General features: G+C 37.6%; 5 protein-coding genes across 10 annotated transcripts; 2 read left to right on the forward strand and 3 right to left on the reverse strand.

The window, feature by feature from the left end:
* Positions 1–712: 712 nt before the first annotated feature.
* Positions 713–1,414, forward strand: LOC125476792. Its single transcript, XM_048583321.1, has one exon. It carries the CDS (start codon positions 870–872, stop codon positions 1,311–1,313), a length of 444 nt encoding a protein of 147 aa, XP_048439278.1. The 5' UTR covers positions 713–869; the 3' UTR covers positions 1,314–1,414.
* Positions 1,415–2,542: 1,128 nt separating this feature from the next.
* Positions 2,543–5,721, reverse strand: LOC125476791 (putative ribosome biogenesis protein slx9-like). The gene is made up of 5 exons (XM_048583320.1): positions 5,507–5,721; positions 5,350–5,408; positions 5,125–5,174; positions 3,060–3,202; positions 2,543–2,950 (listed from the first exon to the last, which is right to left on the reverse strand). The coding sequence occupies exons 1-5, from the start codon at positions 5,524–5,526 to the stop codon at positions 2,746–2,748; spliced, it is 477 nt and encodes a 158-aa protein (XP_048439277.1). The 5' UTR covers positions 5,527–5,721; the 3' UTR covers positions 2,543–2,745.
* Positions 5,722–5,860: 139 nt separating this feature from the next.
* On the forward strand, positions 5,861–11,048 carry LOC125476790 (uncharacterized protein At1g10890). 5 transcript variants are annotated; one of them, XM_048583316.1, is made up of 6 exons: positions 5,882–6,014; positions 6,345–6,392; positions 6,469–6,693; positions 7,642–7,923; positions 9,901–10,120; positions 10,637–11,048. In XM_048583316.1, exons 3-6 carry the CDS (start codon positions 6,551–6,553, stop codon positions 10,901–10,903), a joined length of 912 nt encoding a protein of 303 aa, XP_048439273.1. In that variant the 5' UTR covers positions 5,882–6,014; positions 6,345–6,392; positions 6,469–6,550; the 3' UTR covers positions 10,904–11,048. The 5 variants fall into 5 exon arrangements, with proteins under 5 accessions (XP_048439272.1, XP_048439273.1, XP_048439276.1 ...); XM_048583315.1 differs by lacking the exon at positions 6,345–6,392 and having other exon boundaries at positions 5,861–6,014; XM_048583319.1 differs by lacking the exons at positions 5,882–6,014; positions 6,345–6,392 and adding an exon at positions 7,404–7,519 and having other exon boundaries at positions 6,555–6,693.
* Positions 11,049–12,059: 1,011 nt separating this feature from the next.
* On the reverse strand, positions 12,060–20,509 carry LOC125476793 (phosphatidylinositol 4-phosphate 5-kinase 8-like). 2 transcript variants are annotated; one of them, XM_048583322.1, is made up of 10 exons: positions 20,321–20,507; positions 18,883–19,028; positions 17,722–18,789; positions 16,870–17,037; positions 15,678–15,843; positions 15,148–15,258; positions 14,869–15,056; positions 13,834–13,988; positions 13,060–13,228; positions 12,060–12,625 (listed from the first exon to the last, which is right to left on the reverse strand). In XM_048583322.1, the coding sequence occupies exons 2-10, from the start codon at positions 18,897–18,899 to the stop codon at positions 12,346–12,348; spliced, it is 2,322 nt and encodes a 773-aa protein (XP_048439279.1). In that variant the 5' UTR covers positions 18,900–19,028; positions 20,321–20,507; the 3' UTR covers positions 12,060–12,345. The 2 variants fall into 2 exon arrangements, with proteins under 2 accessions (XP_048439279.1, XP_048439280.1); XM_048583323.1 differs by lacking the exon at positions 18,883–19,028 and having other exon boundaries at positions 20,321–20,509.
* Positions 20,510–22,639: 2,130 nt separating this feature from the next.
* Positions 22,640–26,284, reverse strand: LOC125476638 (RNA demethylase ALKBH9B-like). Its single transcript, XM_048582946.1, has 6 exons — positions 26,060–26,284; positions 24,789–25,277; positions 24,554–24,639; positions 24,165–24,475; positions 23,203–23,274; positions 22,640–23,121 (listed from the first exon to the last, which is right to left on the reverse strand). The coding sequence occupies exons 1-6, from the start codon at positions 26,208–26,210 to the stop codon at positions 22,836–22,838; spliced, it is 1,395 nt and encodes a 464-aa protein (XP_048438903.1). The 5' UTR covers positions 26,211–26,284; the 3' UTR covers positions 22,640–22,835.
* Between the last annotated feature and the right edge of the window lie 814 nt (positions 26,285–27,098).

The following is a 27,098-nucleotide window of genomic DNA, read 5'->3' on the forward strand; positions in this document are numbered from 1 at the left end:
GCACCCTGAAACCCACTTAACATATAGAATCCTAGCCACTAGCCCTTCACCACTCGATATCGATAGGCTATATCATCATTTTTGAGCGGCCTCTAGCCTCCAACTCTTGCCCAACACATTAGATACGCTCTAAAGAGCTCATTAGTATTCTTTACAAAAATAATAAATACACACTCTTATTTAGTCTTGACCTTTGTTTTTGTTTGATTACAATCAGAGCGTGTGATAATCCCCTCCTATATCTTTTGAGTTCAAATCTTTTGCATCCATTTTGCATGTAGCATTTATGTGATATCTATTATTCATTAATACGTGTTAATAAATTTAATCTTTTTTAACTTTATTGTTATAAACTTAATACATATCAATCAATATCAGAAACCACACACAAAATGAGTGTTGAAGATTCGATCTCCCATCCTTCACCTTTTCTTCAACGGACAATGATTGTTTGCCCTCCCACTTCCGATGCCCTCCCATGCCCTCATGTTTGTGTGATTACGGTTAAGCCACGTCTACATTTTATATTACTATTCTTTTTTGTCTCATTATCTCTAAAAAAATAATATAAAATGTTGACGTGGCTTAACCGTGACCACACAAAACAGGAGGGCGCATCGAAAATGGGAGAACAGACAATCCTCGCCCTTCTTCAACGGACTATTTTGGCCATGCTTGTGTCATCATGCACGTGACCATTTGGCAAAATTCTATCCCCACCATGAGTCCATGAATCCATTACATAAAGTTGAAGGTTCCTTCGTACCCCATCTACTTTTTACCCACAGTTTAGGTTTGGCATAATCTTAAAGCTAGATCTATTCTTTCTCCCACAACACCAAATCACCAACAAGAAGTTATCCAACAACATGGAAGATCTCATTGCTCAATTCAGCTTCCTCTCCAACCAAGCCTTGCAAGACGAGTCCTTCGACCCCGCCACGATCGAGGACCTCATGAAGCTGTTCGAGATCGAAGCCTACAGATCGTGGGCCGCGGTCGAGCTCGAACAGCAACAGGAGGTGGAAGAAGCCGAGACTGCCATGCAGGAAGCCGAGGACTACATGGACTCGGTGATGGAGAGCGCCATGGACGAGTTCCGACGCTTCGAGGAGGAGATGGAACGCATGTCGAAAGAGGAAATGGACAGCCTGGTTGCGACGGCGGAAGGGGCTAGGAGGATGGGGAAGTTGATGGAAAATGCAGCAACTGTTGCTTCCAAGAGGTACATTGAGGCTGCACTCAACTCCGCTACTGCTTCCATGAAATCGGCTTGGAAGGGCATTTCTACCAAGAAGGTTCACCCTTCTTGATTAATCATGTGTTAATTAGATTCTAAGTATAATTACTGCCTTTGTATTTGCTTAATCTTCTACAAAACAAAATACATTTGAGAATAAATTACCTTCTGGAATTGTATTTTTGTTCAGGATGCATGAATCAGATCCACCACATATAAATTCCTGTATTATTTATTTTTTCTTTTGCGAAACGATATCTAAAACTGCTGTAATTTATTTTGCGGGGAGGCTGATTCTAACTTGAGCAGACGGTGAGAAAAAGATCATGGCATAAAGGAACAAACCTTTCGAAGACGAAAGTTTTTGTTCGAAGAGCAATTTGCATGAAACGAGTTCACTGTTTATGTAGTGTTTTAATTGTATAGTATTACGTCATATGAAGAAAAACTTACCCATAACATGACATTATTGAATCGGAATGCCATAGTTATGGTAAACCGTTTATGTAAATTGTTCTCGTTTATCTGTGGCACTTATTTTAATTCTTATTTGGAGAAGGAGAAGAAAACAAAAGTGGGTAGCCTGTTGATGGTGGATTGTTGTTCATTGTTGACTACTTTGGACATCAATAATTGAGTAGGGCTGAAGAAAAATTGTACCGTTAGCCTAAATTACTTTATTTCTTTTTTGCCCACACCAATTGCTTTCATTTCAGCATTCAATTAATTTTAACGAAAATCGAAAATTGAAAGAAGTGAGTAAAACGTAAAATGTGGGTAGGAATTTAGATCTCGTAGTCCAAAGTCGATAAACCAGAGAATACCGACTGTTCAAGAGAGAGAGAGAGAGAGAGAGAAATATGAACTCTTGATTTATGTAAGATGAGCCGGTAAATAGGCTAATAAAAACCGTAGGATCTAAATGAGTGGTCCGATTTCTTTGTATTGTCAGACTCCAGATTGCGAAATCCAAAAATGATCTTGATTACGTGGATAGCACCACCCTCAGTTTAAAATAATCAGCCTGAATCCTGAATTGGCCAGCTGGGGAAAAAGAAGCACTTTCTTTTTTTTGTTTTGTTTGTTTTTTTTTTTCTTTTCTAAACACACAAGATATACAATAATCTCATTGGCTGGTAAACAAACAGCTAGGCAAAATTTAGCACACCATTTCCATAAACCAATTTCAAGATGGTACTTGAAACCTGACAGTATATCTTATGTCACACGAAGATCTCTCCCGGCGCGTCCAAAGACAGTTTTATTGACTCGTCCGTGAGTAAAACAGTATACGCCGATAAATGCATGGTCACAATTAACATTCTTTTGAGCTCAAAATTTCCTAACATACTGCATTCAGATTGTTTTGTTGAAATATAATCTGTTACAAGTTCCAGTGAGACTAACAAAATTGCAAATTTAAAGTTTGAGCATTGGAACATTCACGATGATATATGAACAAAACCGAGTCAGCAAGGTAGATAGATGAGGGTCTGTATATTGACTCACATATCCATAGCTTGGGGTCCGGCTGATGCCTTAGATTTCTTTTCTTTCCTCTTCTTGCTTCCACTTTTGTTTTTCCTTTTCTCCGGTTTGACATCTTCGACTGGCTGAGTACTCTGTAAGTGTTGATGAATGGCAGCCAAGGGATTCGACTTGAAAGTGGGATGATTAAGAACTGTAGTCAACTGCTTTCCTTCCTTCAATCTGATGAAAATGAAATCCACTATTACTTTACTGAAATTCCATAGGACAATGTGAAAATGAAAGGTAAAGATTGCAACCGTGTTTAGAATCGCAGAACTGGATGACTTACACTAGCTTTTTCTTGGATTTACAATTTATCTTGAACTCCGAAGCAGCAGTGGATTGCTTCTCTTTCAGCTCAGGAAGGAATTCTGAGAAAGAAGAGAGATCATACGCTTTCAGTTTCTTCTGTCGGCTACGTAGTTTCTTCTTCTGGTAGAAGATAAAGTTAACTCATTAACATACAACGGACAGTGAAAAAACACTACAACGTAATGATTTGTTCAAGTAATATCAGTAACATGATGAATAACAAAATCCAAAAGTTAATGTTATCGCAGTGGAAAGAATGTCAAGTGGAAGGCTTGATATAGCATTTTGTCTGGGCTGGGGAAGTATTTGAAGAAAAAAAAAAATCCAGAATTTCAAGAACTTCACTGTAGTGATAAATTTTTACTGGTCTTGCATTTTTCCTTCCTTAAGCGACCCCAATTTCATGTAGAGCAAATAACTGCATAAAATGTCTACATCTTTCTTGAAGACGTATTTAATTCCTCGTATAGGCCTCTTTTTCTAGTGGTGGAAACTAGAAACCCTGCTGAGAGGTTAGAAATAATCTTAAGTTGAAAGGGGGGCAGTCTCTCATTTGTTTACACAAGTTGAAGGTTTGGACAAGTTTGATCTCTTAATAAGCCCTAAGAATGGACTCGATATTGGCTTTCCATGTTGTGTCCAATTTGAAGCCAATGAACTCAACATCTTTGTATGCTAAAAGAAGGCAACACTAACATCCTATTATTCCTTGCCTAGCCACATTTCGCAGTCCGTACTTGACTTTAAATATCCCAGGAAACTAAATCAAAGACCCCATTTCTCTAATTCATGTTTCTTCTGGTTTCTTTTTTATTGTTGAATCTGCTACTTCATTCCCAACCTCCAACGCTATTTGTTTTTCATCCCAAACAACAATGCCTCCCCTTTCTCGTAATCAGCGATCTCTATTCCTCCATGCACAAGACTTGTCCGTTCTTATGAAACAGCCTAGCTTAGGGTTTCAATAGATGGTGTAAGGATGCTCTCTCACAACTTGCCATGCGTTGTCACCAAATGGGTGGTCACCCTTTCTATCCAAAGAGAGCTCGGAAGGGTCCCTGGCACTAATCCCCTCTCATAAATCCTTGATTGTTCAAAAATGTTATAACTATATTTTTTCCATCCACTACAAATAGGAATGTAAATCACATAGGTTCCATGAGTTGGGAGGCCAACAGTAGCTCAATCTAACAGATTAGGCAGTTTTAAACCTCCCAGAACCCAGGTTTTGATATATGATGCCTCTGTGATTACTGTCTCTCTCCCTCCAAACCTGCAAGGAACTTAAGTAACTCCTGAAAATTTGTGCCAATCTTCCATGAGGCATTTGCTTAATAAAAAATCCCATGTCTATTTTCATGGTGTAGCTATTTATTCTGTTTCATTCAACGATCTTGATCACCCCACACCCCCACCCAGAGTCGTCGTCAACTGGTTATAACAATTTCTGCTCCACTCTAAAATCCTTAAGTGTTTATAGCTCACATCTTCTCTTCCTCTCACAAACAATAACAATAACTACAACAAAACATGTACTTCTAGGACCACGTTTGATATGGGGGACTACACTTGAGTAGCCAAATGACTAGATTTTTCATGTGCAATCAAGGAAATACATCAACCTCTTACGATTACTTCATTTTAATCCTCCAACATTCATAGTCTTCCTTGATTGCACATAAAATCCAGTCATTTGGCGAGCCTAGTCTAATCCTCCACATCAAACATGGGCTCAAAGTCCGACTCAGAATACGACAGGCAAGCCATCAATACCTAAAAATGAGCTCCAAACAACCAACCGGAAAACCATGAATACAAAATGTTATCACGGTCACCCTCAATTAATGGTTCTGAAGTCTAAAAACTCCAAGACATCATATACCAAGAGACATTACAGACCTCCTCCAATATCGCCTCGTCAAACGACATACCCTATACTACCAAGAAAAGTTATGCAACACAAAAAATTCCGCTACACAGAATGCCGGTAAAGTACTGGTATTGAATAACAGAAGGAAAGTCGATGAATTAGAGATCCTCACCTTAACAATAGCCTTCTGAGCACCCAAGGAAGAAACTGCATCTCTAACCTCTGCATTGTTCATTCAGAAAATTAATTTTCGGAAAAGCTATACATCGAAAAGCAGTCATTTTTCGGGGAGAAACTAATCGGAGATGAAAACCAGTATCGAGATTACTCATATGATTCCTTTCCAAGAGACACAGAGTACAATTAAGGTAAAAGTGAAGCGAAGATCCAAACTTACTGGCATAAAATTCGAGCTTCTTTTCGAACTTGCGGTCTGCGTTGGTCGAAGATTCTGAGCTGCACGCAAATATTAAAAACTCAGAAGAGAGAGAGAGAGAGAGAGAGAGAGAGAGAGAGAGAGGCTTGTGTTGTGCGCCATGGAGGTAAGGTCTTACCGTGAACCTGGCTTCCCCATCACTGAAAACTTTCGAGCTTTCGGATATAGAGAGAGACCGTGTAGAGGGAAGGTTAGAGGGGTGGTGGAGGTGGGGCGGTTTCGGGTGGTGGTGGTGCTGCGATGGTTGGCGACCGGAGTGGGACCCTGGGTGTTGCTGCGGCGGGGCTGGGTTGGAATTTTTGGGGTGTCAGTGGTGCGGCGGGGTTGTATTTAGGAGTTGTTGGTGCGCAGGGGCTTTGGGTTTGTCATGTTTTATTATTTTATTTGATATTATTTTTCATTTGTGAAAATACGAAAAAGGCCCTCTTCGTCTTTCGTATTTTCATTCAAAGCCCATATGTCTTATCAAAATACCCAAATTAATCATAATCTCTGTCCGTCTGTCGCACCAAATTACTCTCTGTTAGGAATTAGGGTTTTGGTCAAGGCGGCGTTGGGCGGTTTCCGATCTCCCTGATTGTTCTCTTGCCGTAGGTACCCCATCTGCTCTGCTCTGTGCTTCACAGGTATATTTTTCAATTTTTTATTTTTATTTTATTTTGGGGATGCTTATTGCGCGATTGATGCTAAATTTTGATTATCTTTGCAGTTTCTCGGCGATTAATTGTCAGTAAATTCTTCAATTTTTATATATGAATTTGTATATAGATTGTTCTCCGCTGATTAATCAGTTCCTAATTAGGCCTCAAATCAGACACCGTTGTTTTATTTTATGCTTATTCATTTGGATTTTTTTTTTTTGTGTTTTATTATTTTAATTTGTTGTATTTTCAATGTTCTGCTTAATTGTTTACATGACAAATTTTGTATATTCATTTTATTGTCTTTTGTGACAGTTTCTCAGCTGAATACGAACCCGTTAAGGATCATTGTTGTTGTTTTTGGTATTGCTTAATTGATCTTTGACAGTTTCCCAGCTGCAAACGAACCGTTAATGATTGATTTATTTTGGTTTTATAGGGCACAGTAGCACAAATTGTTGTTAGTGTTCAAGTTCCATTCTAAGAAATATTCCCAGTAGGCTTAAAGTTGAGGCGGAAGGATGCCTCGTGACTTGGCACGGTCACAATCACGATCACCTTCTTATAGGCGAAGGCATTCGCCATCTCCAGTGGGGCATCGGTCTAGCAGGAGAAGCCGCAGAGACAGAAGCCGGTCTCCATATTCCTCGTATTCTCATAGCAGGTGATCCCGTTAATATTCCCCCTTTCTTGTGCTAATTTAACTGATTCTCAATCAATTGTTGGAAAGATTGAGGCATTACATATCGCTCATGGGATTTGGATTTACATAATGTTCGAGTTTCTGTACGCATCTTCTTATCCTTCTTTTTAGATCTGGTGGTACATTTTCCAATTGTGAAGTCTTGTAAATGTTTTTCTTATAGAAAATGAATATGTGCTTTGAAGTTTACCTGGTACCTACTATGTTGATGTTGGTGTCACAGCTAAATGGGGCATTCTATATCGCTTCGAGTTGAAATTCTGTATGCTAATTGCTAATATTTGACTTTTTGGCTTCAAACCTTCAAGTTGACAGGAATTGGTAGTTCCATTGCCTAAATTTGGTATGCTTTGACATTTGATGTTCTGAGTTTTCTTTTCCGATCTTCAACTACAGTTGTGGTTTGTACACCTTAGGCTTTGTTGCTGTCAAGCCAATGCCAAAGAATTGCTGATGTTGTTATAAAATCTGATGATTGGCTTAGTTTCGATATAGCATTGATGGATATGTGACCTTTGGAAAGAAAAAAAAAAATTTTTTTTGATCCTTCTAAATAATTGGATAAGATTCTAGTATGAAGATATGGATTAAAATATAGAGTTTCCAGAGTGATATAAGGTTGCATGCTCTTCCTAAGAATTTAAAAGAATTCAGATTCTTCCCGTCAAAAGGGAAGTGAGCAGGTGATGGTTGTCGTTGGCTGTTCTTTTGTTGCTCGATTGTGACCTTTGCTTCTTCATGTGATAAAAGATGGAGCACACAAAGGTTATACTTAACAATGTATGAGGTAACCGTACATGTTTCTATATACTTTGTGCTACATGGTGGACTGACTTGATAGTTATTGATTATGTGTAGTCATGTGCAATTTCAATTGTCGTTGATAATCGGTATGTTTTTACTATACAGACGGAAAAGTCGTTCAATTACCCCTAAGCGTCGAAGAAGTCGTTCTCCGACTCCAAGACGACGTAAAAGTCGTTCTCCTACCCCAAGACGTCGTAAAAGTCGTTCTCCAACCCCAAGACGCCGTAAAAGTCGTTCTCCAGTATTGAGGCGCTATAAGAGGCAAAGAAGTAGGAGCTCCTCCTTGTCTCCTATTCGTAAATCTTCTAGTTCAAGTCTTGGATTGTTGGACCAGAAAAATGCCACTGAGAAATTGAGAAAGGAAGAAGAAGAAGAGAAGAAAAGGTATAACAATTACGGAACATCAGTTTTTTTATGATATAATTTTTCTTTATAACCTTTTTCTAAGCTCATCTTTAGAGTAGACTGACAGTTTTAACTCTTTGCCTGAGTTATGCGCTAAGATGTAATGTGGGATTGTTTTCATTGCTACCCTCAAATTTAATAGTTTTGATTTCTACATGAATAGTAGCTCTCCTGAAAGTTAATGTAGTATTTTTGGATGCTTACTGTTGTTTTTTGTTCATTAAAACCGTAGCGTAATTAGTTTTAGGGAAAGAACCTCCTGTTCATGTTTGAATTAGCCTAGCCTAACTTTGGGGCACATGCTTGTTTGTTAACATTTCAGTTTTATATGGTACTTTCTCTGAAAATTAAATAAGGATGGCTGCTGTTTACTTATTCATAATTGAGATGCACTAATTATTTGTTTATTTCAGAAGTCAATAATACGAAATTTAGTTAGACTCCAGATTGTACGCAGCTGCTCCCAGATACATCTATTCTGATTCTAAGTAGTGTTAATCTTCTTATGACGGTAAGTAATTCAGTCAAGGGCCTTTTAAGGATCATCGGGGGTGGGTTGAGTACATGCTCCCCTACACAATTGTAGGCAGATGGGGGTTACAATGGGGCTGAGGGGGTCTGGTTGTGTGAAAACTAATCAATAAGATCTGTACAGAATTTAGTGGTTTATCAAGAATAAATGCACTATAACTATATATATGATTTAGTTCCTCTTTTATAAATTTTAAAGCACAGTGTCCTGTCAACACATGATACTTTTCTTCACATTCATAAATCACTGGCTCTCGTCACATCCACAAATCATTGGTCACGGCTGATTTACTTTCAGTTACTCGTTCAGACATATGCTTCTACAGGACACTATCATCTTCCTGCATAAGTTCATATTTGGAGTATTCAGAGATACCTAGTCAGTCCATTTGGTGTACGAGACCAACCATATGATAGACCTAAGTGTTTGGAGATTCTTTAGAAGTACCTGTTGTGCCTAAACTAAGAAGCTGAGCCATGCAACAGTTGGGTAGACTGAAAAGTCCTGGTTAACTTTTGTTTACCAAATCATTTAGGCCTCGTTAGGGAGGACTAGCTTGGATAGGACGGTTTACTACATTGAAGGCACTTAGAAGGAAAAAATGGATGATAACTTTCATATATTGTCCAAGTTGAAGGTTACTATCCCTACCAGTCCCACAAAAATGGTAGGATTATAAGGGACATTTTTCTTCATGAGTTGTCTTCAACTTGGACAAAATAGGGAAGTTGTCATCCATTTCTCCCTTCAAAATGCCTTCAATATAGTGTCTGGTCCTATCCACGCTAGTCCTCTCTATCAAACAAGGCCTTACTAAACTTGTTCCTTAAGATTTGGACTTTGTTGGCTTCTGATCGTACTCCATTCTGCCATGTGGCAACCGTATGTCTTCATCAGTGTTGAACTGCCGTTTCTGACATGTGACTGTTTTTCAATGTCTCGTCATTAGTGTTTATCACACTCAAGACACACTGCCCTTAGAACTGTAATCATATCATGTCAAGAATGCATTTAGTTTAAATTTGAAGTAACACGATAATTAGTTTTAAAAATGCAGCAGGTATACTTGACATTCTCCTCCAAAGGCTTTTCTGAAGGATGATACTGCTTTAGTTCAACTTGTTATATTTGATGATCAAAATGGGTGCATCGTTTATCTACTGTTCACCAGTTTTGAAACTCATTTGTTTGGATCAGGATACATTAGAGGTATGCCTTAAAAGCATAAGCGTATCTATAGTGCCTTTGTCCTCATGAAGGTTAGTTTGCCATTTATTCAGTCAGATAATGACGAGAGAGAAGGGGAGGGGTAAAAAAGAGGAAGCAGTATATGTGAATTGGAATTTTATTTGTACTCAGGCGGCAGTTCCCCTCTTTATATGAGAGACCACTTTATTACTTAACTTTTTTGCTTGTACTCTCAGGCGGCAACAAGAAGCAGAATTGAAACTGCTAGAAGAAGAGACTTCAAGAAGGGTGGAAGAAGCAATTCGTAGGAAAGTTGAGGAGAGCTTAAACTCCGATGAGATTAAAGTGGAAATACAGAGGCAGTTGGAGGTAGGACGGAAGAAGCTTCTTACTGAAGTGGCAGTGCAACTTGAGAAAGAAAAGGAAGCAGCTCTGGTTGAGGCTAGGCATAAGGAGGTAATATTTAGTCTAACATGTTGCCTCCGGCATTCTCATTTTCTCTTGTTTCAGAGGCACACGTATCAGTCATCGTGTGTTTTCACCATTTGGGGTTGTTGGATGCACATCTTCTGTGTTCTTGAAAATATTTTTCGTTATTGTTACCATTCGTCTTTTGAGTTATTACTTTTGGGAACAATTGTTCTTCGGGAAAGTGACATGGTTCACAGCTTACGCAAAAAAAGAGTAAAATAGCAGATATGGTATAAGTACACAGGATAGGTGTTTTTAAGATAATGGAAAATCATTACCGTAAGTATGTATTTTTCATCTGCAAGGGGTGCTGGTGCTGGAAGACCTAGACATAGGGGCGGGGAGCATCTAAGACCTAGACATTGCATTACTCGGCTTTGTAATTATTTTAAACAATCACAATTCCAGATGGGATGTTATTTTAGTCTGCACCTGCTTGTCCTCCCTCTATATTATTGGAACAAATCAAAATAAGTTATTGTGTGTTTGTGTGTCCTACAGGAACAAGCTCGAAAAGAGAAAGAAGAGCTGGAAGGTATGCTTGAAGAGAACCGGAGGAGAGTGGAAGAAGCTCAAAGAAGGGAGGCTTTGGAGCAGCAGCGGAGGGAGGAGGAGCGATACAGGGAACTGGAAGAGCTCCAGAGACAAAAAGAAGAGGCATTGCGAAGGAAGAAACAAGAGGAGGAGGAAGCACGGTTGAATCAAATGAAACTGTTGGGTAAGAACAAATCCCGGCCAAAATTGTCATTTGCATTCGGGTCCAAATAGTTTATTTTTTATGGAACTCCGCTTGGTTCCTTTTGACTATGGCCGTCCATGGACTTGATTGCTGCGCCTGTACTTGTAATCTAAAAATATTTTTGGTCAATACAGTTTTTGGTGTTATAATGTGATCAATTCCCCAATTGTCAAAGTTGCTGCAACCAGTTACAATGTTGTTTGTTGTGGAGTTTTTGTTTTCGAACACGAGCGGTTTCAATCTCCCTTTCATGGTTTCGTTGAAATGCATTCCCCTATGTTAGTGTCTGTGGTTTTTAAACATGGGAGTTTTAATGAAAAGTTTATGGTACTGTTCACTTGAACGAAAAATCATATTTTTACACTATAAAGTCAATTATGGTACTATTTATTTTACTCTTTATTTTGTCCTTATCATTAAAATTCAAAATTTTCAAATCATTTTTATTAGTTTTCTTTTTAAAAATTTGACCACTTTCCCTCTCAATTCTAAGTGGGGGGAGATATGTCACTGTTCGGAACACCACGTGTCATAATGTAGTTTGTCTCCAAAAGATGTTGATTGTAGCAGATAAGCTTACCAATCCCCTATTTCGTAGGGGATGTCCTTCTCCATGACCAAAGTTATAATTTATATTGATCAGTGATATCAATAAAGTTTACCATCCTTTCTTTTTAATAACAAAAAAGCTGGTAGATTGACCAAGTATTGAGGAATCCAGCAACTTGAAACCAAATTAATCGAAATATTTTATCCATAAATTAAATCCTGATGGAGGAATCTTTGTGTTAATTATCAACTTGATTAGTGAGTTGTTGTCACTGATGTTGATATATTCCTCCCATTTCTCCCCATTGGTAAGCAATTAATACCACAATAATAAAAAATAAAAAAATAATATCTGAGAGTTGAATTTGGTGGAACATTTACAGAATGGAGCAACTTTTCAATGCGTCTGGAATACGAGCACATACGTCACGTGTCATTATACAAGTGGAGAGGGGATGTTCAGAACATGGCACATACACCATATGTTATCATACAAGTAGAGGAACACTTGAAGAAAGAAAGGAAAAAAAAAAAAAAAAAAAAAAAAAAAAAAGAAGACACTTCCCTTCAATTGTATAAAATAATATATGGCGTAGAATCTTGCGTTCTGGGCACGTTAAAAATATCTCCACAAGATGAACCAGATGAAAATGCTAATCAGCATTCAGTAATTGGGGTCTAGAGGGGTTGAGGAGAAATTTCAACGTACCCGAAATACAATGCTTTACACCACATATAAGAAGAAAATGCCCAACTGGCCTCATTATCCACCTTGTGCCAACAACGGATGTATACTTTAATTCTTAAAACAACTAGATATCATACAATGAAATCTTAGATCACAACACTTTACAAATGACTACACAAGAATCGCGTGTTGCTCGGAGAAATGAGCATGAACACGAAAGAAGGTAAGAACACGTTATGGCAGGTCCGGAAAAACCTTCTCCAAGAAATTGATGAAACGCTTAGCATACAGCTTTGGTTCCACAGCAGAAATGCATTGAGGATCAAACCGCAATGATTTGTAAGCATGCTCAAGTTTCTTCTTCGCGTTGTATTCCTGCAGTATATCAATTATCCCCATATAAAGAACCACGTCGTAAAATTCAAAAAGTTCTACTTCTGTTGAATCAACCTCGTCCTGCGCAAGCTTATGATAGGCCTGGGCTGGCATGTTTACACCTAATTGCACTCTTAACCTGAGAAAAAAATCAAATGACAGTAACGATGTGGTGCTCCAACAATAAATTGGCACGACTCGCAGAAAATAAATGAAATGCTGAATCCAAGAACGGTTTTCAAGCTATGAATTTCTCTGTTTTTGGCAGTCTAATTAGCGTTGCAGGGCTGATGTGCTACTAAGGGCTCATTTGGAAGTGCTTTTAAAATGGCTGAAAGCGCTTTTGGTGAAAATGTTCTTGGTACCAATCCTTAGCAAAAATGCAAGTGAATCTTGGAAAAGCACTTGAAGTACTTGAAGTACTTCAGTCATTTTAAAAGCACTTGAGCCCCAAGTTACTCACATAAGCATAACCATCCAAATCAGATGAAAGTTGATTAGAAGGTAACAGAAGATACAAATGCTTATGGCGTCAAACTTCAAAATATATAAGAGTGCAAAAGTATGAAGTACCTTCCTGTACCAGGGACTAGAAGATCGACTTCTTTGTCACCGAGAGAATAAGCTTTCAATGTACTTCCTCTGATGTGAGGACCTGGTGCGGTACTGACAGAGCCAGGCTCATGGGTTACCAGCAGAAGACCTTTAGGAGGAATCAAAAGCTCCCCTTGAGAAGTCACACCTATTCAAATTTGAATATAAGTTGAAAAATTCAATACTTTAAAATGCGAGACATAGGAAATCGTTGGTCTTAGAATCATGGCAAGAAGGAAAGACAATATTGTTCCATTCTATGTCATTTTCATCATGTTTCTTTTCCATTTCTTCGTTGTTCAAGTGCGTTTCATTTCGAAGTTATGAAAGTTCCTTAACTGCATCCACCGAAATCTGTCTCACACCGGGTTTCTAGCGCAAAAACAACAAAATAATGGCAACAATCGGCCAGATGGCAATAACATGGTAATGATACACATTCCACCCCCTTAGTGGTTTGAGGATGTTCCAAATCCCTAACAGGTACTAGTCTGTTGGCCTGAATTTTAAATTGTAATAAGAACTAGGCTACTTGGTGAGTTGACATTAATTGGTCAGATTTTCTTTTCCTGCAGTCCTTTTTTTTGAGTTTATTCTGCGTACGATTTTACTGTACTAGATATTACTATTTCCGGGGAAGAAATCATTAATCGGAAAACTATTCACATCGCCAAATAGACAAGATATCAGAACATATCTAAAACAGTTACAAGTTCACTTTAAAAGTATTTTTAATCAGAAAGAGATGCCTACCATCATTAGTAGGTAAACTCTCATCATTGTGCATTGTAGCAGGAGGTTGTGAAAATCCCTTCAGATTCTCGGGAGCTCTAAAATGTAGACCCAACAGAAGGCTATAATCGATAATCTGCTGAGATTGTAGAAACATGCAGTCTAGTGATATTTGCCTGCAAAACAAAGAGGAGGAAAGATTCCTAAAGACGTTGAAATGTGGAAGAGCTTACTCAACCAGTTCTTATTAATATTATCTTTTTGGGGCGCATGCATAATCGATAAGGAAAACAACGGCGTATATTGCAGAAACATAAAGAATAAAAAAAAAGTGAATTCATATCTCAAATCCATTTTGATTGGAAATCTAAAATCGACTTGAAGCTTATTAAATTGACCAAAAGCATTCGGAACATTTTTTACAATTCCCGTCTTCAGTCAAACTAGTGAGCAAGAACCCCTCCCACTATACAACATCGAAATCAAATAAACTAATCAACCACTGAAGATTTCAGGCATTGTAATCTTACAAATCAACAAGGGAAAGAAGCATGATACAAATTTAGGGGTGAGGTTGAAGTATCTCTTCAACCGGCTTGGCTCTTCCTCAAGGCAAGCTTTACAGGTCAGAATCCAAAGACCAGATGCAGAGGACTGGAAGGAGAAACTAATGCAGGACATATATCTTAGTGTACCACATAGAGGAACCCTCACCAGCCCCCCAGAATATCTTAAGTATCCATAGCAAAACTTTAGCTAGATTTAAGATCAGATATCTCAGGAGATTTGGAGAATTAGAGTGTGTAAGGTTGATAGGTACTCTTGCAGGTGGTTTTTAACGATTACACCTCGGACCCAGTATGTTATATTGCAAATGTTTATTAATCTTACGAACAATGAAGTTATTCCAGAAATTGTAACCCAAAAAAATAAGTTATTCCATAAGGATGCTTAAGCAATGAAAAGCACATTTCACAGGTAATCACAAATACCTTTCTGAAAACATTATTTTGAAATTCAAAAGCCCGCTACCAATAAAAACTCAGAAGGACTTACTTGAAAAGGGCTTCTCGCAACAGTTTGTCCATGTGAAATTCAAATGACAGATCGAGATCTTTCAATGTGGTATTCTCTTTAATTTTATTTTTGTCTGTACATCTTCCAATAGATGAACCCTTCAAATCATAACGGCGATGAATTCTTAATTCAGTGCAAAACATATTCCCCATGACCATAAACCGTACCTAAAAACAATGCATTTAAAATAAGTCACACCAACCAAGGTGAAATCCAATGCAGAACTGCAATCTGGGAGAGTGATAAGTAGCTCGATACCTTTTTTCCACCTTTTAATGTTATCCGATGGAGCCCAAAAAATTTTGTGATGAGAGTGTTTTCATGTTCTCCCACATGGCAATAATAGCTAGGCAGCATCTTGAGCAGAACCTGCATGTGAATTGGGAAAAAGAAAATGATTCATAATTCATTTTAACATCCTTCTCAAACTTGGACTAATGCGCTAGTTGCCGAACATGAAGCTAAAAATAAAACAAACAGGGAAAAGCAAAATCTAAGTCCTCATTCGGAGTTGATTGATCGTTCTGTTCAAGTAAGAAGCAAAAGGAATATAAAGGGTAATTAAATATCATATGAATGCAACACTGATAAAACCATCACTCAGCTAGGATTCTACAACACAAGCCCTATAAAATTGGTAAACATAAATTAACCAAGAAATTAAGAAGCTACCTTCGAAAGAAAGATGGAGCGCGTGAATGAGAATTAGCCAACTACTTAGTTTATTTAATAAGATAAGTAAATGGTGTGTCTGTGCGTGTAGCATAGAAGTTTGCATGCGTTCAAACCTTCAGTTCTGATTTTCTTAAAGTCTTGATGACAAATCTATCATCATGAGAAAGATAGAAGATACTGCCACTTTTCCCCGGAGAAGAAAGCTCTCTTAAACCATCATCGCCACAAATGGACATCATGTACTCGGCAGCATCTAATTTAAACATCTCCCTTAAATTCCTGAAATGCGAAAGTTTGATTAGGCAGAAAGAGATCCATATGCTTATTTGCGTAGGATACAGCCGAAACATAAACTTGCAAGGATACAATGTCTATATGATAAAGACATGTATGACTCCAATTAAACTTGAACATATTTGAATATGACTCCAATTCAACAAGATATTAAGTTGAACATACAAATGAATCAAATTGATACATTTAACAGCGTCATTTTTTGAAATTCCATATCTCCAGATTCTCCAGAACTATCACAATTATGGAGGCCCACCATGTAATATGCTGGTATAACAAGCACATTACGAAACGCTTAACCCATTAGAGCTTGAGCCAACACGCAACAATTATTATATTCTGGAAGTCTGCAAGCAAGATCGGAATTGGATATAAGGGCTACTTGGTACCTTAAGAGGCCAGGGAATCATTAAGTAGAGGTAGCATCCCATACTTACCTTATTTAAGCGCATAAATCCAGTATTAAAAGCTCTGCTAAAATCCACTGTGATGGAGAAGGCCAGTGTTATTTTACAAATAGTGTGAAGTTTCTTTTTTTTTTCATAAGCCCCAGAAATCAAAGTAATTTACTCAAATAAATTTAAAAGTGATCAACTGTGGCTGATGGACACTCGAGAAAAAAAGTAGGAGCAGCACAGAAGGTTGTTATATGACATTCAAAAAGAGAGAAATGCCAAGAGAACAACTGTTGCAGTCGACAGATGCGTATTTTACCAAATTTACACTATTTATCTATATCGCCAAAATGTTCAAATCTCAAGTTCATATGTTAGGTTCTTTTCCAAAAGGCAAAAGCACAAAGTTGGGAGGATCAAACCAAAACAAAAACTGAGAGCCTTACTCTATCTGCTCCGATGGATGAAAGATAACGAATCAGAGTTTAAGATTTTCCATTCATTGAGACATATGCAGAAAAATATGCACTCATTAGAAACCAAACAATCCAAATGCATGGTGCTCATATGTCACTCACTTTCAGAGGTTAGGGAACGTGGATAAGACAACTATTACCTGAAGACCATCGGGCAATAATCTTTCCAATAGAAATCAACTGAATAATGCGGAGGTGTAAACTGAGAACCTCTTCTGGGAAAATACATCCTTATTCTGGCTCGTTCTCCAAAATCAGAAGATCGAACTTCACGTACAGGAACTGGTGTGATCTTCCCAACAGTGTACCTGTAAGCTTCAAACACAATCTAGTAAGTGTGAAAACTCCTATCACAATAATAATGACTTCGGCAGAAAATAGATCTACCCAATTAAACCGAGATTTGATTTAGGAGTTCAGACATATAGAATTTTCATATATATATATATATCCACATGCATCCGAAGAAGTCAAATCAAAACTTATCCCTCCAATGCTTTGCAAAAAAATAGTTCGAAGTGACAATGTATATTTCATATAGGCCTAAAAATGACACTAACAAAAGGCAAAAACTAAATTTCATATAACTTAAAGGACCTTTTTTATTCTTCTTTTTTGAGGGTGATCAACTAGAGTTATGTTGCACCATGATGACAATGACCAAAACTTACTGACGGCAACAATTTATAACCAAAGAGGAAAAGGTATGACATATTCGAGCTACCTGTGGAGTAATTTTCAGTTGACAAATTACTGGAAGCCAAGGGTTTATGCAATCCAATGTTCTACCACGTCAATATTTTTAATTTCGATACTTGCAGACGTCAGGTAAAGTATTGAGAGAAAATATTGAGAGCTTAGTGCCATGAATATGCATGAAATAAAAAACATTGAACACACATACAAACCAGATGTTGAATATCAAACCGTCACTTTTGTGAACATAGTAGTATTAGAATTTAAGACTACGAAGATGTGGTCAACCGATTTACCTGATACCGAGTTGCAAATTAAGCATTAGATAATAGCTTCTGTGGGCTCCAAACATGTCAATGCATGACCTCGTTGGTTTCATTGAAATTTTATTTCGTTGTTTATTTTTCCGGGATATCTCTGTATGATTCCGCTCTCTCTCTTTAATCAGCACCCCTTGCATGTATTCTCTCTCATAAACTGAAGTGTTATTATCTTGCGTCTCATGTTGAATATCCTCAGAGGCTTGGGACAATGAGCATAAGGAGTCATAACGTATGAACTCTCTAGAAGGATCATTATGGGTCCAATTTTTATCTAATGACATAGCCTTGTGTGATATACGCCTCGAATTTCTTAAAATTCCACCAATAGATATTTTCTCTGAAAAACTGCGCTTGACAGTTGGTCTAGCCTTGCCTTCCATTGAATTTAGCAAATGTCCCGACAACGAGCTTGATCCATCACTGCTATATCCTACAGAGCTGCACCACTTCTTTAGGGATGGATGTTTAGTTCCTACTGGATAAAATGTTCCCTTTCCATCCTTTAGGCCCCGACACCATGTTCCAAAATAATATCCTCCATCAGCAAACCTGTAAACTCCAGACCCATTTCTTAACCCATTTAACCAAGAGCCATTGTACAGATCACCATTTTCCCATTTCATGACCCCTCTTCCACACATTTTCCCGCCTTTCCAACTCCCAATATATGTATTCCCACTACTCCACAGATACCTACCACTACCTTCCTGTACTCCTTCCTTCCAAGATCCTTCATAGATATCTGAATTACAATACTGTTTTTTTCCCATCCCGTGCTGAATATTCATCCTCCAGGAACCGTGGTAGAAAGAACCATCAGGTCCATTAAAAATGCCATCACCATGAAGGTAACCGCCAGAGAAATCACCGACATATTGTCCTCCTGATGTCCAAATTAGCTTCCCTTTACCTGTCATTTTCCCTTCTTCCCAATCACCCTCGTATACTGTTCCATCAGACCAAGTGTATTTACCGTCACCATGAGGCAGAATTCCCTTAAAGTTCCCAACATAGACATCTCTATTTGAGAAGGCTTTCTCGCTACACAACAGATAAACAATGAAAGATGTTATTGACAGAACCTGGTTATAAATGAAAGGAGAGAAGACATAGATATAACCTGAGAATTATTACCTTACAGAGTAATCCATGACAGCATATAAAAATCAACTTAGCTCTCCAGGATATCATTCACAAACTTAATCTCGTACAGCCTTTCTAACTATAGACAGACAGATCATCAAGTAGTGTAACAAATACTCTTCAATCAGCTTCACTATCTACAACAGAAGCAGCAAGCGGGTTTCAGGACTCAGTATATACATCAAATAAATAGGCACAATACATCATAATTCACATTTCGTGTTGCCAAATAGGGAAAAGCTAATGGTTTCAGGATTCTGATCACTTGTGCACTAAGAAAAAGATGCAGGATCCTCACATTTGTTCTGACTTCTTGTTGCGGATAAATTCATTCTTTGTCTTAAATTATGAGGTACATTTTAAAAGCGTAAAATGCCGATTTATAGAAACTCTGATAGCTCGTAGCTTTCAGAAAGGAATCTCAAACAAGTCTAAAGAAAACACGATTAAGCTACCATACGTCGAATTCCAAACCATTTTAAGCAACAAGCCCTGAGGATTTAACGTAAAAAGCACAACCCTGGTTCACTGTCCTAATCATCTACTTCCAAGCTAAAAACCATAGATCTTATATCTTTCTTAACATCACTATATGACTACAATTTTTTGGACTGAAACGAACTGCAACAAGCTACCAACAGAGCGCAGCTTCTTACTAACGAACACTAGTAGCAGCACGTACTAAGTGTATAGACTGCGGAAGCATGTAAAGTCCAACATCGGAACCCTAATGAAATTAAATTCCCCTTATAGTGAATGGCTCCGCTACTAATTGCATCAAGGTCTTTTGTATAAAACCCCACACACCACAAGTAGTCCACTACACCATCTCCGAAACTTTGACAACAAATACAACGACAACAACCAAGTGAAGTCGGCTGTATGAATCTTTGAACACCACTGCGCTCGGTTTTGCGCCATGTCTTCCATTAACAAATCTGAAACTTTGACAACAAATCCGACACTAATACATAAAATGACAGAACCTAAATCTCAAATAATTTTAATTATATAAACTACTAATTTCCCACACAACGATTTATACGGCTAACCATCGTCTCCTTCACAGTAATCTTACAACAGGAAAATAAAGTTCTCTTCCTTTCAAACGCTAATGAAATTTTTATAAAATTTTCAGAAAAAATGATCCAACAAATTATTTATTGGCAAAGTTCCAGGGACGGTCTAGTAACCCACTACTAATCAACATCGATATATTAACCTCAACTTTACCGCCACCTGTGACAATCCAACAGATGCAGAGTTTTATACAAAACGCGCATGCGTAATTAATAGTAATTAATAGTAAAAATAGATATTTAACTTCACGGCGTTTTCGATGTGACAAACGTCAACACATATGAAAGCACAAACAAACAAACAAGTAAATAATTAGTGAGTTAAACGAGGAAGAACAGCACCAGCTCACCTGGGTTCCGAACTTCACATGAAAAACTCGAATCGAAAACCGAGACGAACTCTCAGCTCACCGAACCGGATTTCGGCTTTCGAGAACCGAAATTTTCAGCGATCATTCGGTTTGAAGCTGCTGATTTTTTTTTTCACCTGCTGGAGAATGCATAAAATGCAGAATTAAGGAAAAGTTAAGGGGAAAGGGAAAAACCATCCGAAATACAGATAGCCTTCGATTCGATTCCGTATTTCAGGAATCTTGCCACGTGTGTTGCGACCGTGGCTTGGGTCCCACAAGCTTTGCTCTCCCTTCTCCTACTTCATGGCATCATCACATGGGAGATGGGACCCACGTGGACTTTGACGGGATAACAGGCAGGCCGACAAACAGAGGGAGTCGGGGGAAACCGTGTGCCAGCGCGGTACCCGATCCCGATTTCTAAAAGCAGGAAAGCAGTATGTCTCGCTGACTCGAACCAAGACCATTGCCACGAAATAGTATTCTGATAAGAGAATTTTCAGTATGTTTGAAATACACGGTGGTATCATTATATAAATAATAAAATATATATATCAAAAAATTAATAAGTTAAAAAATAAAAATTTTCATCATTTATATAAAAATACGTGATGATTCGTGTTCGGATTACAATGAAAAATTTCTTATGAGAGGGACGCATCGGGTGTCTCGGTGCAGCAAACGACACGTTATTCGCTTGGGAATTGGATTCCGTCGGTTGGTCCGCTTCAGTCTTCCGCTAATAAGCCTAAAAGCCATGTGGTATATAGCTGCTACTGTGCAATTTGCAGCCGACCAGATTCTTTCACAGTTGTACGCAGATCTAGGATTTTAAAATCGGAAGATCTCAATTATAAAAATAAAAAAATTTATAGATTAAAATAACATTGAAAATTTAAATATAATACATTTCATTCAAAAATCGTATGCAAAACAATATTATAAATTATAAAATCGTAATTTAAGCGTCTATTACGAGGTTTCATAAGTTACTAGGCACTACCTAAGTTATTAATTATCTAATATGAACCACTAAATTTAAAACACTAATCAAATAAAACTCTTTCCAAACTCTCACTATCTTTCTAACCAAACACACCATATTTCTCTTTTACCAGTTTCCAAACATCCACCTTCTCTCTCACTAAGAACAAAACTGTCATACCTCCACCAACCGCGCCTCACTCCATTCTCCCAAAGCCATGACAGCTCCACCACCAAATTTCACCAACCCATGACAGACCATATCTATCTTACTAACCTTATGAAGGAAATTTCACCCATAAGAAAAATTACTAAGATTGTTGAAATAATTTGGGGAAATTTGGGCTTGCCCTGCCAGACGATAGAGAAAGGTTGGAGGAGAAGTGGGTAACATCGACGGATGAGACCAAGGTAGAAGCAAGGAGGGAAGAGGCAGGAAGGGTTCCTATTTTCTTTCTTCTTCGAGAAGAAGACAACCACTGCAACCTACAAGCTGCACAAACTTCATGCTCGAGTACGAGGGGTCCCCGAAAAATTTATAGTAGCGATTTAGGATGGCCGACGAGTCTTGCGACCTCCTAGGTCCCTATGTGGATCCGCCCTTAGTTGTACATTTATTTGTGGAGAGATTTTTTAATGCGATCAGAACACAGAGTGGTACATCATATGTCAATATACAATTGGTGAGAGATGTGCGTTAAAAAATTAATAACTTAAAAAATATAATTTTTCACCACCTATACAAAAACACATGATGTATCATCCGTATCCCGGTCACAATAAAAAATTTCTCTGAAGAGATTTTTCACTCCGTCGAAACACAGTTTGACACATCAAGTGTAGTGGAAAACTTAAAAAAAAAAATTATTCAACCAATATTATGATACTTGCTATACTGAACCGTGTTCTCGGCACACGTAAAAATTTCTTCAATTTGTGGCGTTTCTCAATTGCAAAATTCATACCGCCCATGTCAGATCACTCGTCCATCTACAAAATCTAAATCTCTTTGTCGAAGAGCGACGTGGCATAGGCGGCAGTAAGTATTTTTTGTTATTGAGCCCCAAATTCGGGTCGCCTGAGACCCAAATGCAAGGCGGACGAGTCAATGTACCACAAGCGGTCAATAACATACTCTCTAATTCTTTCTAGAAGAAATACATACGGTATTTGGAGCTAACGGAAGATTTGAAAAGAAAATCTAAGAAAAGACATAAATACTTAGAGCTAGACTTGACGCAAAATGCATTGGCGTTCTAAAATTGATACAACCGACCCAATTTAATAAGATAAAATTTTGTTGCTGTTGTCGTACTACTTCACACAACAGTGTAAACCTCAATTGTCAAACTTTTATGAAGCTAGAATAAGGGATCCAAAGAGTTTACTGAAAAATACAGAGAGTTTATTGAAGGATACACAACGATGACTCGAAAACACACGATTTAATTATTCTAACCGATACAATAAATCAAGCGCTACAATTACATGCATCTAAAAAAAAGAAACGAGTAATCAAAACTATAACTCACCGTCTGTTGAATATCCGTCTCTTCCCAGAACTGAATCTACCAGGTGGAGAAAACTCATCTTTCTCAAGAAGAAAAGAGTTGCGGTTCCGCTTCTTAGCGTTCTTGAATTCACCACGGTTGCGTGTAGGAAGATAGGAATAATGCTTCTCTCGTTGATCTTGCTGGGTTTTTGATTTGGCAAAGGGAGAAACAGCATAAGGTTTAATTCCCTGAAGCTCGGGATCATGGAAAAAATTGTGCGGTAGCTTGCTACTATCCATTTTTCTGAAAGTAATCGAAATCCTGCAACCATAACAGAGTGTGAACAATCGGGAAATACACGTTGGAAAATGGTTGCACCGAATGGGGAATGCGGTAGGTTACCTTCTTGCTGGAACACCAGGTATGCAATGCTTAGCAACGTTAGCTGCATTACCATTTAGAAGAAGCACCGATCTGCAGATCATTACGCGTTAAATTTAATAATTACTTAGAAAACAAGGCATCAGCAATGCTTAACATGACAAGACCATTCTATATCAGTAATACAACAAACTACGTAAAACAGTCTCAGTAGGGCTGACATAATTTTGGAACCTTTAACAACACTTCGTTTTGGAACCAAAAAACATAAATCAAAATTCCGCTAAAGTTCATCTCTTCTGATGCATATATGTATCCTTGCATAATTATTCCTCGCAGTAGGGCTGACACTTTTGATTTGGTTCAGAGCAAGAGAGATCGAAGGATATTCTGCAGTTATAACTTATAGGGAAGGTGTGCAGACTTTGTGTGAAACAATCAGATTTTGGCTGGCATTGTGAATTTAAGTCTTCACAAAATCCCATTTCTTCGTGTTTCATTCTTAGTAAATAGCTTTGATTTTCACTCGGCATCATGTCTTCTGCTTAAAATCGTGTTATTCATTAACAAAGTGTTATATCTCTTTTTCGTTTCATCAATTGTCTGTTTATTAACTTAGATAAATATAAATTTACTACTTGAACTTCCCTACATTTTATAGGACGGGAATAAGGCCAGCGATGCTTTATGGCACGGAATGTTGGGCGGTCAAAAAGCTCCCATTTCTTATTACTAATGTGTCTTGTATCTTCTTTTTTACCTTATATCTTATCAAATACTAAGAAGATTAAGTGACAACTACACACTTCTCCAAACCTGTTTATCACTATACAATTTTTCTCTAGCTCTAACATGAATATATTATTTGACTGATAACTGAGGATCAATTTCAACAATAAGGGGCATTTGAGAGAGTGACAACGAAACTAAACAATCAAAACATAAGTGATCAACTGAACAAAGAAGCAGTGCAGAAAGCATACCCGACAGGCAAACGTATAGAATAAGGTCCTGAAAATTCTCCTGGTCCTACAACCTTTAGATTTGAACCGAAAAGTATGTTGCATTCGGCCAAAAGTGAAACCGTGCAAAACGGTCTAACAAAATCATGGTGGTCAATATGAGGAGGAATGCAGTCCCCTTCGTCATAAATATTCACAATGCAGCTGTCCGGGATGCATGATGAAGGTAATATACGCCAACGAACCATCCTGTTTATCATTTGCTTGAACAAAGGAGGTAAAGGATCAACATCTTCATCTCTAACAATACCTGGCGCGTTCCCTTTCTTATCCTGTAATTTTACACAGAGTAAGGTTATCGACGTACCTTGCCATTTCAATTAAGTCAGGGAAAAGGAAAGTAGAAGTACCACTGCATAATTGTAACAACAACCAAATTGTATTGTCACACGTCCTTTACCACGCATCCACTTTCTAGGTTCGCTATATGTTCGCTCTGTGAGATATAAAACGATAATTAGTTGCAAACATCTTACTCATTCTATTTCACATGTATCTTAACCAATCTCAGCAACATGCTTTGGTATCTTTTCTGAGGATAGCTTAAGCAAAGAAGAATGAGAAAGAGAGTTTATGCTCCTATACCTCTAAGTTGTCCACTTTTCCCCATACGTTGTAAATTGTAGATACACTCGATAATTTGCTTCTGCTCATCGGCATCAAAAACCCGAGTATGTAGCTCTAGGCCCTGTAAGACATTTATTCGTCTGCCATGTATACACTCAATGTGGACGAAGTTCTGTCTCCGAACTTGTAATACTCGGTTATGCTCGTTTGGATCCTCCGAGGAATCTCCACTTTTTGCACCAGCGAATAACATCGGAGAAGATGAATTAGACTTGCACTCTATTTGGATTGATGAGTGGACAGGAGTTGTATGATAAGGTGTTTGGATTGGAGTGCACTCTTGCTGGTCGAGCATTTTATCGAATGACTCCGTAGTATTCTCTGAGGACGGCACAATTGGTTCGTCCACACACTGGCATGGTGAAGGGGTTTGTGCATCCATGGACTTCAATTGTGCAGAACTGTTATCATCATCACTGGAAAAAGATACCTCCCCACCAACTTTTTCTGCGTATGTAAAATTTAAAAAGAAAAACAGGAAATGATTAATTGGTTTTCCTTTAAGGGTTAATTGGTTAATAATAAGATGTATGTGCAATCATTTACGAGCTCGTTCGGAATTGCTTTTACAATGACAGAAACCGTTTTCAGTTAAAATGCTTTTAGAACGAATTCTAAGTAAAATGCAATTAAATCCTAAAAAAAAAACACTTAAAGTGCTTTGAGAACTCAAAAATCTTTTCTCTAAAAACTTTTTCAATTATTTTGAAATCACTCCCCAAACGATCCCACATGGATTAATTAGCATGCCTTAACATTTCTTCCCCTAACTGGTGACAAAATACTTTTATTGTTGTATAGCACTTTTTAGTTTTGGGTAAAATTATTCAGGAATTAAACAAAAAGCAAAAAGATAGTAAAAGGCATCTGCTTGTTAGAGTGTGAAGGCAAGGAATAATAAACTTAAAACAAAACATATTAATTAAAAATAGAAACCTGATCATGAGCTTAAGCAATTCTAAGAGATAAAGTATGATAATACACGCAGATGGTGCTTTACTGCGGCAAAAAGTAATAATGCATATTTCCGATAACATTTAATCATTTAACCCATTAACGCTATCGTCGGTAAAAAAAAATAATAATAATACACAATCAATTAAACCCTGCTCATGAAACACCAAGGATTCGACAATATCAAAGACAATAAATTTCCAAAATTCAAAAGGAAGAAAAAAACAAAAAAAAAAAAAAAGAAGTAAAAAGTGTCTGTAATCTATATTTCTTACTGTTGAGCAGGGTGCGAATTCGACTCTCCAAAAGGAGCTGGCAGCTGCAGCAAAACCCGCCTGACAAAACTTCCAGAATTTGGTCGCGTTCTAAAGTCCTCGCCAAGCTCCTTAAATCTTGGCCATGGCCATCCTCCATCATCATCGCCATCACTCAAACTCCTCAGAGGAGAGAGAGTTTCAGAGAGAGAGATGTATGCAAAAATAAATAAAACACAAATAGATAGAAGACTGACTGGACTAAAGTAGTTAAAACCACAAACACGACGACTTCGAAAAAGTCGAGGTCAAGCTTGTCATGGTCGTTTTGAGAGAGATTTAAAATAAATAAGTGTACGTGAAACTTGTTCTCTTCTTCTACTCGGCTACTGCTCTCTCTCTCTCTCTCTTAAACCGGTTAAATTAACCGGTCAACCGGTGATGAATTTGAGCCACTGGATCGTGTCGGACGGCCAAAAATAATTGGTATCCAAGAAAAATCGCCTTTGTAGGCCATGCCGCGTTAAAGTTTTAAGACCGTGATCTAAAATCTAAAAATATTTAGCCCAGAAAATTTAGGTTTTAACTTAGAAATAGTTTTTCTACTCCAACACTTCTGGCTTAAAAATTTAGCTCCAGATTATCAAAGAATGAATTAAGACTATTTTTTTTAAATTAACTTTAAAAAAAAAAAAAATTATGTAGACTATCCTAAATTAATTTTATGAACATTTTAACCTAAAAATATTTAAATTCCGATAAATTTTGAAAAATCACTAAATCAATACATGAAAATCAAGATAAACCACATAAACTTAATACCAACGACATTTAATAAACCACATAAACTTAAAAAATAAAAAAAACAATTAATAAACTACATAAACTTAATACAATCGAAAACTCATAGACTACATAAACTTAATAATGATATTCACCATCTTGACTTGATGATGGACTTGGGTGATAGTCTTGAGATGAATCATCATCTGGAAATATACTCCTTGTGGCATTCCTTCGTAAAATTTCCTTTTGCTTACCACGTAAGTATATCTTCCTC

The sequence above is a fragment of a genome, unplaced genomic scaffold (assembly GCF_019419815.1).
Source record: "Pyrus x bretschneideri cultivar Hongxiangsu unplaced genomic scaffold, Pyrus_bretschneideri_v1 Contig2, whole genome shotgun sequence".
Classification (NCBI taxonomy): domain Eukaryota; kingdom Viridiplantae; phylum Streptophyta; class Magnoliopsida; order Rosales; family Rosaceae; genus Pyrus; species Pyrus x bretschneideri.

Excerpts from the sequence above, each read along its gene's own strand:
- LOC125476792 (XM_048583321.1), top strand. The coding sequence starts at position 870 with ATGGAAGATCTCATTGCTCAATTCAGCTTCCTCTCCAACCAAGCCTTG.
- LOC125476791 (XM_048583320.1), bottom strand. The coding sequence starts at position 5,526 with ATGGGGAAGCCAGGTTCACG. Across the intron at positions 5,175-5,349 it reads GAAGCTCGAATTTTATGCCA|AGGTTAGAGATGCAGTTTCT; the intron begins GTAAGTTTGGAT and ends TGAACAATGCAG. Across the intron at positions 3,203-5,124 it reads CTCAGAAGGCTATTGTTAAG|AAGAAGAAACTACGTAGCCG; the intron begins GTGAGGATCTCT and ends ATCTTCTACCAG.
- LOC125476790 (XM_048583315.1), top strand. The coding sequence starts at position 6,551 with ATGCCTCGTGACTTGGCACGGTCACAATCACGATCACCTTCTTATAGG. Across the intron at positions 7,924-9,900 it reads GAAGAAGAAGAGAAGAAAAG|GCGGCAACAAGAAGCAGAAT; the intron begins GTATAACAATTA and ends TTGTACTCTCAG. Across the intron at positions 10,121-10,636 it reads TTGAGGCTAGGCATAAGGAG|GAACAAGCTCGAAAAGAGAA; the intron begins GTAATATTTAGT and ends TGTGTCCTACAG.
- LOC125476793 (XM_048583322.1), bottom strand. Across the intron at positions 17,038-17,721 it reads AATTTGCAACTCGGTATCAG|GTACACTGTTGGGAAGATCA; the intron begins GTAAATCGGTTG and ends TGAAGCTTACAG. Across the intron at positions 13,989-14,868 it reads TTGCGAGAAGCCCTTTTCAA|GCAAATATCACTAGACTGCA; the intron begins GTAAGTCCTTCT and ends TTTGTTTTGCAG.
- LOC125476638 (XM_048582946.1), bottom strand. The coding sequence starts at position 26,210 with ATGGCGATGATGATGGAGGATGGCCATGGCCAAGATTTAAGGAGCTTG. Across the intron at positions 24,640-24,788 it reads GAAAAGTGGACAACTTAGAG|AGCGAACATATAGCGAACCT; the intron begins GTATAGGAGCAT and ends TATATCTCACAG. Across the intron at positions 23,275-24,164 it reads TCTATACGTTTGCCTGTCGG|ATCGGTGCTTCTTCTAAATG; the intron begins GTATGCTTTCTG and ends AATGATCTGCAG.